Genomic DNA, 12,278 nt, shown 5'->3' with positions numbered 1-12,278 from the left:
AGTCCAGCCTTGGGCCTCTTGGATGATGGTGAGGAATACACCATAGATTTTAACATGCTGAAAAAGACTGATCATCCCAGCTGATCAATCGAAGCGGGGCAGGGAAGGTGCTTTCTGCTGGCTGTAGTTCTCACAAGCTGCAGCTGCCTATGGGCGAGCTGACGCAAAAAGGACAGGGCTTTGGTGTTAGTGATTGGAACCGCTGCAAAACCGTGAGCCAAATTGAAAAGAAATAATAAAATTCACTTTCAGTTTTTCACAGCAAGTCAAATTAAGAACAAATGCCAATTGACCGCTTGCAGCTGCACTTTCCAGGGCTCCACACACTTGCAGAGGCAGATATGTGGATTATTTTTAATGCAGAATGGGAAGCTCCTGTCTGAGCACTGCGGGTTGCAGAGCTTCAGGTTGCAGAGCCCCCAGCTAAAATGGTTTCCTGAAGTTTCGCAGCAAGTCTCAGTACTGTATCTGTTTCACAACCTGGAGGAAATAGCAGCAGAAAATGTCAAGATCTGGACATTAAGATCAAGGGGTGTGTAGGGTGAGGGAAACCACTTGCTTGGGGAAGTTGTAGGTGCCTGGAGAGGAAGCTGCTCTGGCAAAAGGTCTCCTTGTGTGACAAAATTGTGGGTTTTTTTCCCCTTTTGCTATCCGTTGAAAAATCTGCTTCAGGACTGAGGAGACATCCTCAGTGGGTCAGAGGGTCAGCTCTGCCTTTCAGACATACCTCAGAGCAGGAACCCAACGTGGCACACAAGGCACTGAGGGGCTCCAGACTCACTTGTTGAGTTTAGCTGAAACTTCACATGTAGCTATGAACCGTTGGCATTGCACGTCTGAATCCAAGGTAGTACTGGAATGGGGATGGAGAAGGTTTCTTCAGTCTGACCAACACAGCAGGGTGGGTGAGTGGGGGTGGTGAGGTGCTCTGCTTCCCACAGCTGAGTCTGGCCACTTGGCTTTGGCACAGCAATGGATCCAATTTGTAAGGCCTGAAGTAAAAAAAATTGCAGTAAAATGAATTTTTTTTTTCTTCTCTGGATTTGACTGGGTTTGAACTTTTAAAGCCAGTGAAGGAGTTTGACTAATTTAAATCAGTTGGAGATCTGTGGTCAAGTCCCTTAGTCATCAGTGGAAAAATCCCTTGCTGACCTTCTACTTCCAAATTTCCACACTATGCAGCATCAGATTGGGATCAGCATCTGCAGCTGTGGGCTGCAAAACCACGCATACTCAGGTCTGGGACATTCAGCCTATATGTATTGTCTTCTATAGGAGAAGAAAAAAAAAAAAAAAGCACTTTGGTCTATTTTTCCATTCTCTTTTATAAATAAACATATACTTTTGACAAAAAGAGCCTGAGAGACTTTCTTTTTAAGCACTTCATACGGTGGTGAGAAGAAAAGGGTTCTGAAGTTCTGGCCTCACCAGCTGTCACAGCAGCATCCAGCTGAGGTTTCTGGATGCAGAATAGAGTCCTCCCCAAGGCCGGTGCCCACCTGAAAGTGCATGGCTGCCATTTCAAGTCAAAACCCAGCACAGCCAGCATGACCTCTTCGGTTTCTAGCGACTCATGGTTGAGCCTGTTCAGGTGGGGTCACCCCAAAGTGCCATCTGGCAGCTCCCCGTGTTCCCTCCAGTGCTGCTACATCTGTGAGGCTGCTCCAAGCCCACGGCACCACTCCTGCCCCCTGGGCCCCGCTCGTGGTCAGCGTTCTCAGGGGCAGCAGCCCACTGCGGGGGAGCTGCTGGGTTTGGACTTCCCATCTTCTGCTCTGGGTTTGCACAGGAAGCCATGGGCTGACCTGACAGCTGCACTCGGGGAAATTCCTTCAGCCATGAGCTGGAGCAGAGCAATATTTCACTCTGACACACTGAAACCTCAGGCAGTACTTTAAATCCCAAGATCGGCCCTTCTTCATTTATCACCACGCTGTATTCCCAGCAGCACAGCATGGCTCCCCAGGGGTGTGATGGGCAGCAGGGCTCTGCCCTACGGCAGGCAGGCAGACACTGCATACACAGCGCCACTGACCAAATTACCGACACAGCATTGCCACGCAGAGTGACACAGCTCCCAGCAGAGGACGCCGTCTGTTCCTCGCCTCCGGGACTGTCACCCAGGGGAGGGATGAAAGGTAGATAGCCTGGGGCTGCTGCTGTGGAGGAGAAAGAGGGAGGTGTCTTCAGCCACACAGGGGTTTTTTGAAAACAACCAAATAGGTCAAAACCACAGCTTTATGACAAGCTTGGCATAAACAAAAAGCTGCCATACTATGGAGGTCCCACTGGGCACTCTCCAGTCTTGGGAAGACGAGTGGTCAGTGCGTCCAGTGCAGAAACAGAGAAACCAAGAGACAGAAACAGAAACTGCCATCAGTAGGTGGTGACAACCATTCAGACTCAGCTCCTGTTAAAACCTTTTTGTGTTGAAGTAATTCAAAATAAGAGTTTTAAAATAAGAGGAAGAAGGCAGGGGTGTTAGTTTGGTGTTCAGGGAATTTTGGCGTAGTTGGATTATTAGGAAAAAGTTCTGCTCTGAAATAGTGGCACAACTGCCCACGGAGGGGGGGAGTCACCGTCCCAGGAGGTGTCCCAGGGTGGGGATGTGGCACTGAGGGACGTGGGCAGTGGGTGATGTTGGTAGGAGGATGGCTGGCCTCGATGACCTTAGAGGTCTTTCCCAACCTTAATGATTCCATGATTCCATGATCCACCTTCAGACTCTGCTCAGCTCTCCATCCCTCCCATCACTTCCCTGCTAGGATAAAGGAACAAACACCAGGTTGAGTTTCCTTCTTGAAGGACTGAACCCAACCTCAGTTTCTGCAACCTTTGCAGAGGTAAATAATCATAATGGAATTAAAAACAAGACAAAACAAAACAAAATAAAATAAAAAGCTAAATTGGGAAAGAACAAATCCTGTTAAAAAAAAAAAAAAAAAAAAAAAAAAAGTTACAATTAAAAAATCTTTTCTTTTTCCTCTTTTCTCTTTTTTTTTCCTGGCTGCTTCAGCCAGAAAAAGAGCAGAACCCAGGGGACCCCATCCTGTCCCCGCGCTCTGTGCCGCAGGCCAGCTGCGCGCACGGCCGCCGGTCACGTGCCGGCATTGGGTCCGCAGCCAGCTGCTTCCCCGGTGCGGCCGCTCCTTCCACCCCACCGACCTCGGGCAGACGGGGCCCCATCGTGGCGGACCCCCGCGGGCCGAGCCCCCCCGGCACCACGCGGACACGCGGGGGAAGGGCCGCAGTGTGAGCGCGGCGCGGGGTGCAGGGGAGAACCCCGCCTGGCTCGGCCAGAATTTCCTCGGCTTTGCTGAAAGGCTGAAGAATGTCTTCCGCTAACTACATCCAGATGTGCCTGCCTGGCAGCTCGCTGCCGGGACGGTACCGAGGGGACGCGGGATCCGCGCTATCGAATGGGATGTAAGTAGACGTTGCGTGCGTTCCGTCGGGGCAGAGCCGGGCCCCGTGCGAGCGGTGGGAGTTCTCCCGTTTCCTCTTTGCCGCGCTCCCCTCTGCCAGCTCTTCCCTCTGCGCCGTGGCTCCTGAGACGTGTCTGCCTGCGGGACCCCGAACTTGCCATCGCAGCCTCCGGACGCGCGGCCCTGGCCCCGCGTGGGCTGTGCTTTGCTCTCCATCGGGCGCTCTTTGCGTGTCTCTGGTCGCTGTCACAGCACAAAGTTCGGGGCTTCTTTTAGAGAACGGCTGCCGGGGTTTCTCCGCGGCCACACAGCGCAACGCACAGAAAATTGCTTCTTTCCTGCGAGAGGATGGGAATCTCTCCCTGCGCTCTCATGGCTGTGCGCTGAGAGAAACGTGGGAAATTGGAAGAGAAAGAGCAGAATGAGGCAGGAAGTTGCTGAGCACGACTTGCAGGAACTTTCGGCAGCTCCGAGACGCTCGTGCCGTGCTGTCAGCCTGTTTGTGGAGCTGCCTCTCACAGTGGTAACCAGGCATGACACGACAGCCGCACCAACACCGTGTGACTGCCATCTCCTCGTGCCCCCCGGGCCAGGCCAGGCTGCAGGAGGCTGTCATACAACGGGAGCGGCCAGATAGGAGCCGATGTAGCCTCACATTGCAGCACTGGGGCGAGCTGGGAGAGAAATAGGGGCTCCTGCCCCATGGCAGCGGGGATGCTGTCTGCTCATGGGCAGAGCCTCTGACACCGGGTGGCCTCACACTGCCTTCATTCGGCTCCAGCTTCCAACCCCTGGGAGAGCTCTGCGGAGACATCCAGCTAATTAAACCTGCTTTCACTTTGTTTAGGGAGTTCAGAATGGAATGAGACTGCCTTTTTTTCTGGTTAGGCAGCACAGCGACTGTTTTTCTTGTTTTTTGTAGGGCTTCGCACTAAGCAATGTGCCAAAGGGCGTCTCTTTGTTTCAGCCTGCCCGTCTTCTGGGCAAGACGCTCAGATTGCTCAGCACCACTGTTAATTCTAGAGCTGCAAACGGGACACTCCACAGCTATCCTACAGCACACACACACACACACACAGAATTTGTTCAGCATTGAAGCCGCTAACAGCATTCACTTTCATGATTTCTTTTTTTGTTTTTTTTTCCTGCACCAAACCAAATAAAAGAAACAAGAACAAAAAAGAAGTAATGCCAGAACTAGAGCTTGTTACATGACAGCCAGACAATAAATAAAGAGGGCTTCTTTTCCTGGTCAGACACACAGAACTGTTCTTTTCCCTTTTAAAGGCTGCAAAACCAGCCCAAACCACTAAATGTCAGCAGTTTTGTGCATGCTTTCATGCACTGGGTGCTGATGTTTTCCTGCAGCACCCAACAGAGCCAAACACCCATGGGACACAAAATGAAGTCTTGCATGAGACTTGCACTAAGACCAATCTGCTGTGTTTCAAAGCAACAGGAGGTGGAAGGAGCCCAGGATGCTCCTGGCATCCCTATGGGCTGCCAGAGGCCAGCGTGGCTGTGAGCAGGAGGGGAAGGACTGCAGGAAAGGCAGCATCACCTGGAAGCAGCACTGTGAATGGAAGCTCTGTTCCTCTGCCTGGCGTGGAGTGAGAGCCTGCTCCTAGAGCTGGGCCAAGGGGAAAGGCAGCGCGGGGGGAGAGGCTGAAAGAAGAATAGAAGATCTAATAACCTGCTGTGTCAAGTGAGCTGCTGGTGAAATCCCCACAGCTGCCAAACAGCCCAGAAATTGGAGAAATGTCAAGCACCGGGGAGCAGATTTCTTCAGGGGGTCCCAGAGGTCTTCAGCACTTGCAGGACCTGATGTACAGGACGTGGTCACCAGGACACGTGGTTCACCAGCATAAGAGCTGGCCAGCATCACTTTGGCAGATGAGGCAGGGTTGAGAAACCAAGAAGCACTGCATCTTCTCACAGGATTTGTTCTGAGGTTCTCTGGGGGCTGGGATTCCACGTCAGAGCAGCAGCGCTGGGCTGAGAGCAGTGGCACCATAGGCGGGGGGTGAGCGGTGCTGCGTGGCTTTCACATGGGCAGATGTGGCACAGGAACGGTTCCATTGTCGCAACAGGCAGAGCTGACAAAGGAGATGGAGCAGAGGAGCACAGGGGGTATCACAGCTCTCCTTCTGCTGGAGGCCCACGTCAGTCCCAGCTGCAGGTTTGCTCACGGTGGACATCGTGCAGCTGCTGTCGGGTTCCTCAAACTGAACCGCTCCTGTGTGAGGATGTTCGCTGGTCTTCAGTTACACATAACAATCCCTGCTGCTGGCAGAGCCCAGCGCTGGGCGCCGTTCCCATCAAACAGGTTCAAGCAACACAAAGCAAAAACAAGCAGCTCAAACCTCAAGTGCTGCCTCAAGACACCCACAACACCCCAGATTTTGCAGGTTCCTCTGAGGACTGCAGAAACTCAGAGAGCCCCCAGCGCTTCCTTTAGCTCTTTGAAGCAGGTAGGGCATCTCCATCAGCAGCCCAGCCCCTCTCTTGCACAACCCAAACCTTCCAGGAGAGAGGGAGAAGACCTGGGTGGAAACGCCTTCTGGGCAGCGTGCTCTGGGGTTGACCACCTTTATGCTTGGCTGTTCTGGATCCCCTTCCTCCACGTAGCACATCTGCAGCTTGCTTTGCTATCACAGCTGCTTTTCCCAAGGTCGAGCAGGCTGAGTCACCACTCTTCCAGCGCAAAGCAGCGCGCCAGAATCACCACGCCATCGTGACTGAGATCCAGGAGCAGTATCCAAAGGCTTTTCCCCACGTGTGAGCAGAAGCGCCAAGTAACGGAGATGTGGCAGCCGCTGCAAGAGAAGAACATTTCCAGGATGAGCCCAAAGCTTCACGTCATTCAAGTGAGAATGAAGGGCGAGCAGATTTTATTTTTTAAATCATCTTTCTCTTGAGAATTTTTTATTGCAGCCTCCCTTGGCTACTTGTCAGGACCTTTCAGACATTCAAAAAGCAGGAGCTGGTCCCCCGGCTCTCCCCGCTGCCCCACCAGCTGCATGCCCCCAGCCCTCCTGCCCTGCATCTCTGCCCCTGCGGCCCCACCTCTGCCAGGACCCTCCTGGTCTGCTCCGAATCACTGCAGCTGGGCTCTCCACTCATCAGGCCTGCGGCATAAGGATGTGCTCTATTGTTTGGCATCACACATCTGCTCACTTTAAAGCGCTGTAATTGTTGTTGTTGTTTTTGCCCCCGGTGCCAAGGTGGATGAATAACCCTCTTGGCTTTGGGACATGACAGACTCTGCCACAGACATCAGCCGCTCTGAACTCAGGGACAGGACAGAGCTGACACCTGTGTGACGACTGAGGGCATTTCTCTCAAAAGAAGGAAACAATTATCACTGACCAGGAAACCCACATCACTCAATCAAGGGATCGCTTCGAAGGCTGGCGGCTCTTCTTGAAGACTGAATGTCTGTTCAGCACCAAACTGCTTCAGTTCAGCATGAAAATCGCTGTTTCGGATTCTTTTCTTACAATAACTGAAAACACAGAAGAAAATCTGGGCTATCAGCCCAGGCTTAAAACAATTCAGGGTTTTTATTGGCTTCTTTTGTGGGCCCTTTTTGCCAGATTCAGAGATGCTGGCAGGGTAAATCTGTAAGTCATGGAAATCATGAGTTCCATTATTTCATTCCAAACCCGTAGCTGACAAAATTAAACATGGGAAAGAGCCAGGACTTTTATCCAGTTCCCTAATTACCATCTGGAGCCTGACAGCTGAAATAAGATCAAACTTTTGTATAGAAAGAGGGAAAAAATTGCTATCAAGATGAGGAAAGAGATGAGTGGAGACAGCCAAACGGTCAGGATCCATCCTGCCCAGAGCTGCGCATCTCCTGCTCACTCTGGAGGGCCGTGATGGCGTACCCTGCTGAGCACAAGTCATGCTAGTTTCGGAGAGCCGGGAGAAAATGATTTTAAATCTACCTGAGGCACAAAGAGCCTTAGTGGGGCATAAGCAAACCTCTTGTGAAAGTAACACTAGGAGAAGAGTGGGGGCAATGCAGAGGTTAGTGTGTATGCTGGAGCTGCACGTGGGGAGAAGATAACTGGTACCATAGGATGACAAACTGCTCTTCACTTCAAGAGTAACTTGGAGACGGGGTCAAGTAGCAATGAAAAAATGTTCAAATGAAGAAGTCCATGAAACCTGCATCTAACAGCTGTAATGGAGTAGCCAAGAAATTAATTTGCCTTTTTCACGTTGACTGGATCCATGGGAGTAACACTGGTTTCCTGCTTCATAATTACAAGCCTGTCCATCTCATTTTGAGCTTTAAAAAGGTGATGGCCAACCCAAAATTCACAGCTAGCATCAGCATGTGATACAGCCCATGACAGTGAGAAAGGACTTGCTGAAAAAGGATGCCACTGAGCTAAAGGGGATCCTGGCTGAGGCCAGAATCCATCCAAGAAGCAGTGCTCTCACAAACACTCAGCCAGTTGAACTTCAGCTAGTTCAAAGATGATAACAGAAAACTGTAATATCTTCAAAGGTATCTTTTAGTAACACAGCACAGGCAAGATACGTAGTCACGTATGTGTGAGGCTGCCAGCAGCTCTTCCCCTGAGCCAGATTCGCCTCCTGCTTTCCGCCTTCTTCTAATTCTCTGTTTTTCCTTGCAGCTGAAGGACTGATCGAATGAGGCAGAAGATCTCCGGGAAGAGCGTAAGTGGGGAATCAAATCTTGTATCGCACGGGGCAGCCTCGTCTCTCATGTGCAAATGAGGCATTCCTAATGCCAGTCTCTGCTGCGCTTCTGTGCGCTGGGATTTATCTGCATGCTTCTCACTTACCAGTTAGGAGCAAGTTGGCAGAGGCAGCATGGCCCTTCCGACCTTCGTAATGGAAGAGAAGTTATTCAGAATAGTTTAATATTTTATAAAGATTACTGGCGGTGAAAAGGCCCCGTGTGCATTCAAGAGCGTGCCTAATGCATCCCTTCTGAAGGCACAGATCATTGCTGGTTCGGGAGAGCTCCCTTTGCGTTCAGGGAAGAGCTCCAGTGATGGCCCAACCAAACACTGCCGCAGAACATCTGCCATCTGCCAAGAGACCACGGCAGAAGAAATTAAAGTCTAAAGATATCTGAAAGCATGGTGTTGTCCATTATTCTCCACCTTCCTCCATAAGTGGAGAAGTCTCTGAAATGGCATAAAGCACTCGGCAGAGGGAGGGGGCAGGAAGGGCTGGTTTCACGCTGTATTTCAGGGTGTTGGGGATGACTTCTCGGTGTCTGAGCTCCTACCCAAGTCACAGCCGCAGTGCTGAGCTCTGCGTTAGGTTTGTGACCTGTGTGTCTGTCAGCGAGTTCCTCAACATGTCCTGGTGTTTGCATAAGTAAAATGAAATTGCAGGCTGGTTTTGTAAATCCTCGTTGCTGATGTGCCACGCATTTATTTACAGATGGACGCTTGGGCCAGGCAGCTCAGCCACAGCTTTTAGCAGCCCCAGGAAAACCGCAGGGACAATGAGAGTTCATCTCAAGGGGGATGCAATCTGTACCCTTTTCCTGGTGGTAGCGCTTTGCTCAGTGCTCTACACCCAGCTGGAGTATTTAGCCCCCAAAGGGGACAAGGAGCTGACGCAGAAGAAGCCTTCAGTAACACAGAGAATATTCCCTGACCCCAGAGCACCTGGGAGACCCACACTGACTGAGGCAACAGCACCCAGACCCCCATTAGTTCCTAGCACTAGACGAACAGAAGTGGCTAATGGCAGGGTCCAAACTGCAACTCCAGCCCCATCCACTGATTCTGCCTTCAATTTCAAGCGTTACCTCCTAAACAAGGACAACAGGAACTTCAACCTCCTCATTAACCAGCCCAAGAAATGCAGGAGAATACCTGGAGGCCCCTTTCTGCTCATTGCTATCAAATCAGTAGTCGAAGACTTCGACAGACGGGAGATTGTCCGGAAAACCTGGGGCAGGGAGGGTTTGGTGAATGGGGAGCAGATTCAGAGAGTGTTCCTCCTGGGGACACCAAAGAACAGGACATCGCTGGCAACGTGGGAGACCCTGATGCAGCAGGAGAGTCAGGCGTACCGGGACATTTTGCTCTGGGATTTCATGGACACTTTCTTCAACCTGACCCTGAAGGAGATCCACTTCCTGAACTGGGCCGCTGAATTCTGCCACAACGTGAAATTCATTTTTAAAGGTGATGCTGATGTTTTTGTCAACATCGAGAACATCGTTGACTTCCTTGAGAGACACAACCCCACTGAGGACCTCTTCGTTGGGGACATCATCTACAATGCCCGTCCCATCCGCACCCGGAAGAGTAAATACTACATTCCAGAGACCATGTATGGCCTCAGCATCTACCCAGCCTATGCAGGAGGAGGAGGCTTCCTGCTGTCCAGCTGCACTATGAGGAAGCTGTCCAGGGCTTGTGGAGAGGTAGAACTCTTCCCCATCGATGACGTTTTTCTGGGCATGTGCTTACAGAGAATCAGCCTCAAACCCATTTTGCATGAAGGATTCAAGACCTTTGGTATTGTCAAACCTTCTGCAGCCCCACACCTACAGACATTTGACCCCTGTTTTTACAAGGATTTGATGGTAGTTCACAGTCTGAAAGTTGCTGAGATCTGGCTCATGTGGAACCTGCTCCACAGCCCAAGGCTTTCCTGTACTCAGAAGAGGCAAGTGAAGAAGCCTTTCCAATGGAAAAGGAAAGCACAAATTGCAACACAGGCATCACCTCTCAGTTAATGCAGGCAGACCAGCAGCAGAAAAGTGTCAAACCAGCTGAGAAAGGGAACCTGGAGGGCTTGCAACCAAATGAACAGATTTTAGGAGTATCTTAGTGCAGCCTATTAACAGGACAACAAACTCTGGCAGGAATTTGCCAGAATTCCACATTTGCTCACACATACCACATAGATCCTTCTCCATTAACGTGCCCAAACACTCATAACCATATGTTTAATTTATTATTATTTATTAGAATTACAGTAGTGCTTAGCAGATCAGTGTGCACAGACATTGCAAAATGCCATCCTCGGAGATTTTTCAGCATTGTTAAGAGATGTGCAAAATGGAAGGAGGATGAGGGAAAGAGATGAAGCCGAGCAGCACAGAGATCACTGTCAGCTTGTTACCTTGATTAGGGCTGGAGTTATTCAGACTCAACGAGAAACAAACTACATGGTTAACTAGAGTTAAGGAAATCAGCTGTCTTCAGGGGGTGCTCAGATGAAATTATCACTGCCTGATTGGCTTTCTGTAAGCCCCAGGAAAGAACAGCTATTGAGTTGATGCAGACAGCATGGACTAGAAGAAAATAAGCTTGGGGTGACAAGGCCAGTTGAGCAGAAGACAGGTGGGTAAATAACTGGGAAGGGATGGATTTACAAAGCATTCTTTGCAACAGCATGAGCTCAAATTCGTGCTCCACTGACACTGTCATGACTCAGAGGACCATCTTTTGGCACTTGAGGGAGATCAGACTTTCTACACTGTGCTGACTGGCACTCCGTGAAAACTCATAGCTTTCTAGCAGCACCTGACCTCTCTCACCCTCTAATGCATATCTTCAGAAGGCTTGCATCTGAAGAGATCCTTTTGCTTGTGAGGGTGAAAACACACAGAGCTGCCGCTTGCATCACTTTTGAGAGCTTCTTCAAACCAATGGAAATCTTGTCAATGGACTGGGCTGGCTTCTCTGGACCTCAGTGCTCTTCCTGGCGTACTGTCAACTGCAAAGAGCAGCCAGGACTTTCAGCATTGCTGTGAGTGTCATGTGAAGGGAGAAAGCAGTCTTCAGACAAAAGGGCTTCAGAATAAAAGCCCTTCTAAACTTTTGGGGAGAAAAAGCCCACCAGTATTCTTCCTCTTGGTAAAGGATTTTCCATGTTTCAGTTAATCTATAACTTCTTAAGTATTTTAAATATCAGACAAGAACACTAGGCTGCTTAGCCTTTCAAAGAACAGTTGATAGTTCAAAGCAGTTTGTTTTTCTAGCAGCAGATTACCATGACAGAACATCCCTTCCTTGGATATCAAACAGTACATCTCTCAGAACCGAGGTTAAAAATCTGGATTCCCCTCTGAAGCTGTATTTGCTACTCCTTCTGTAATTTCTTCTCCCTCAACAACCCCCCCCCATCCCTCAGAGAACTCCAGATGCCATCCCCCACCAGGAGGGCACATCCACACAGCCAGGAAATGGAATCAGTCGTAAATCTCCAGGAAGCGGCTTTAATTTCATCAGAGCCTGCAGTACAGATGCAGTCAGACCTGGGCACATCCTTCCTCCCATCTGGCTGTAGGCTGGCTTCGTTCTTGTATCACTGGGCAGCTGTGAAGGAAAACACACTGGTCATACCTACCGATATTTGTAACGTCTTACATGTTACCTTCATCTTCAGAGTTCAAGCCTTACAATAATGTATTTCCAGGGAAAGGTCGTCTGCAGGAATCCAAGGGCCATGAGCAGAATAAGGGTATTTTCAGGAAAGATCCTGAAATGCAGCATTCTCACATGGGCTGCATGAGGAGTAATATGTGGGAAGGAGCCAGAGCTTCACTGGTGAGTGAATGCCAGGTGTACCCCTCTGTACCATGTGCGATACGTACGGAATTAGGAGTTGTAGAGAAATGTGTTACCTGTGTTTAGTTTACAGCCTGGGAAATTCCTTATAGCATGATTAAAGGACAGCACGCAGGCATGCCTCCAGTTGTCAGAGTGAGTCTATTGAGTACATCTCCACACGCAATCAACCAACACCACGTCTTTTTCACCAAGGCAGCAACGTGAAAGCACAGCATTCATTGTTTTGGACAACTTGGTAAGTCTTTCCTTATGCTGGACTTCACTT

At 50.1% G+C, this 12,278-nt stretch overlaps 1 protein-coding gene across 1 annotated transcript; it reads left to right on the top strand.

Annotated features, from left to right (window-relative positions):
• The first annotated feature begins 3,125 nt into the window (after positions 1-3,125).
• On the top strand, positions 3,126-12,144 carry B3GNT9 (UDP-GlcNAc:betaGal beta-1,3-N-acetylglucosaminyltransferase 9). Its single transcript, XM_048958545.1, has 3 exons — positions 3,126-3,426; positions 8,078-8,120; positions 8,859-12,144. Exon 3 carries the CDS (start codon positions 8,923-8,925, stop codon positions 10,168-10,170), a length of 1,248 nt encoding a protein of 415 aa, XP_048814502.1. The 5' UTR covers positions 3,126-3,426; positions 8,078-8,120; positions 8,859-8,922; the 3' UTR covers positions 10,171-12,144.
• The last annotated feature ends 134 nt before the right edge of the window (positions 12,145-12,278 follow it).

The sequence above is a fragment of the Lagopus muta genome, chromosome 12 (assembly GCF_023343835.1).
Source record: "Lagopus muta isolate bLagMut1 chromosome 12, bLagMut1 primary, whole genome shotgun sequence".
Taxonomy (NCBI): Eukaryota; Metazoa; Chordata; class Aves; order Galliformes; family Phasianidae; genus Lagopus; species Lagopus muta.
This window is presented reverse-complemented; position numbering and strand designations above follow the sequence as displayed.

Coding starts and splice junctions, on each gene's coding strand:
- B3GNT9 (XM_048958545.1), top strand. CDS start 8,923: ATGAGAGTTCATCTCAAGGGGGATGCAATCTGTACCCTTTTCCTGGTG.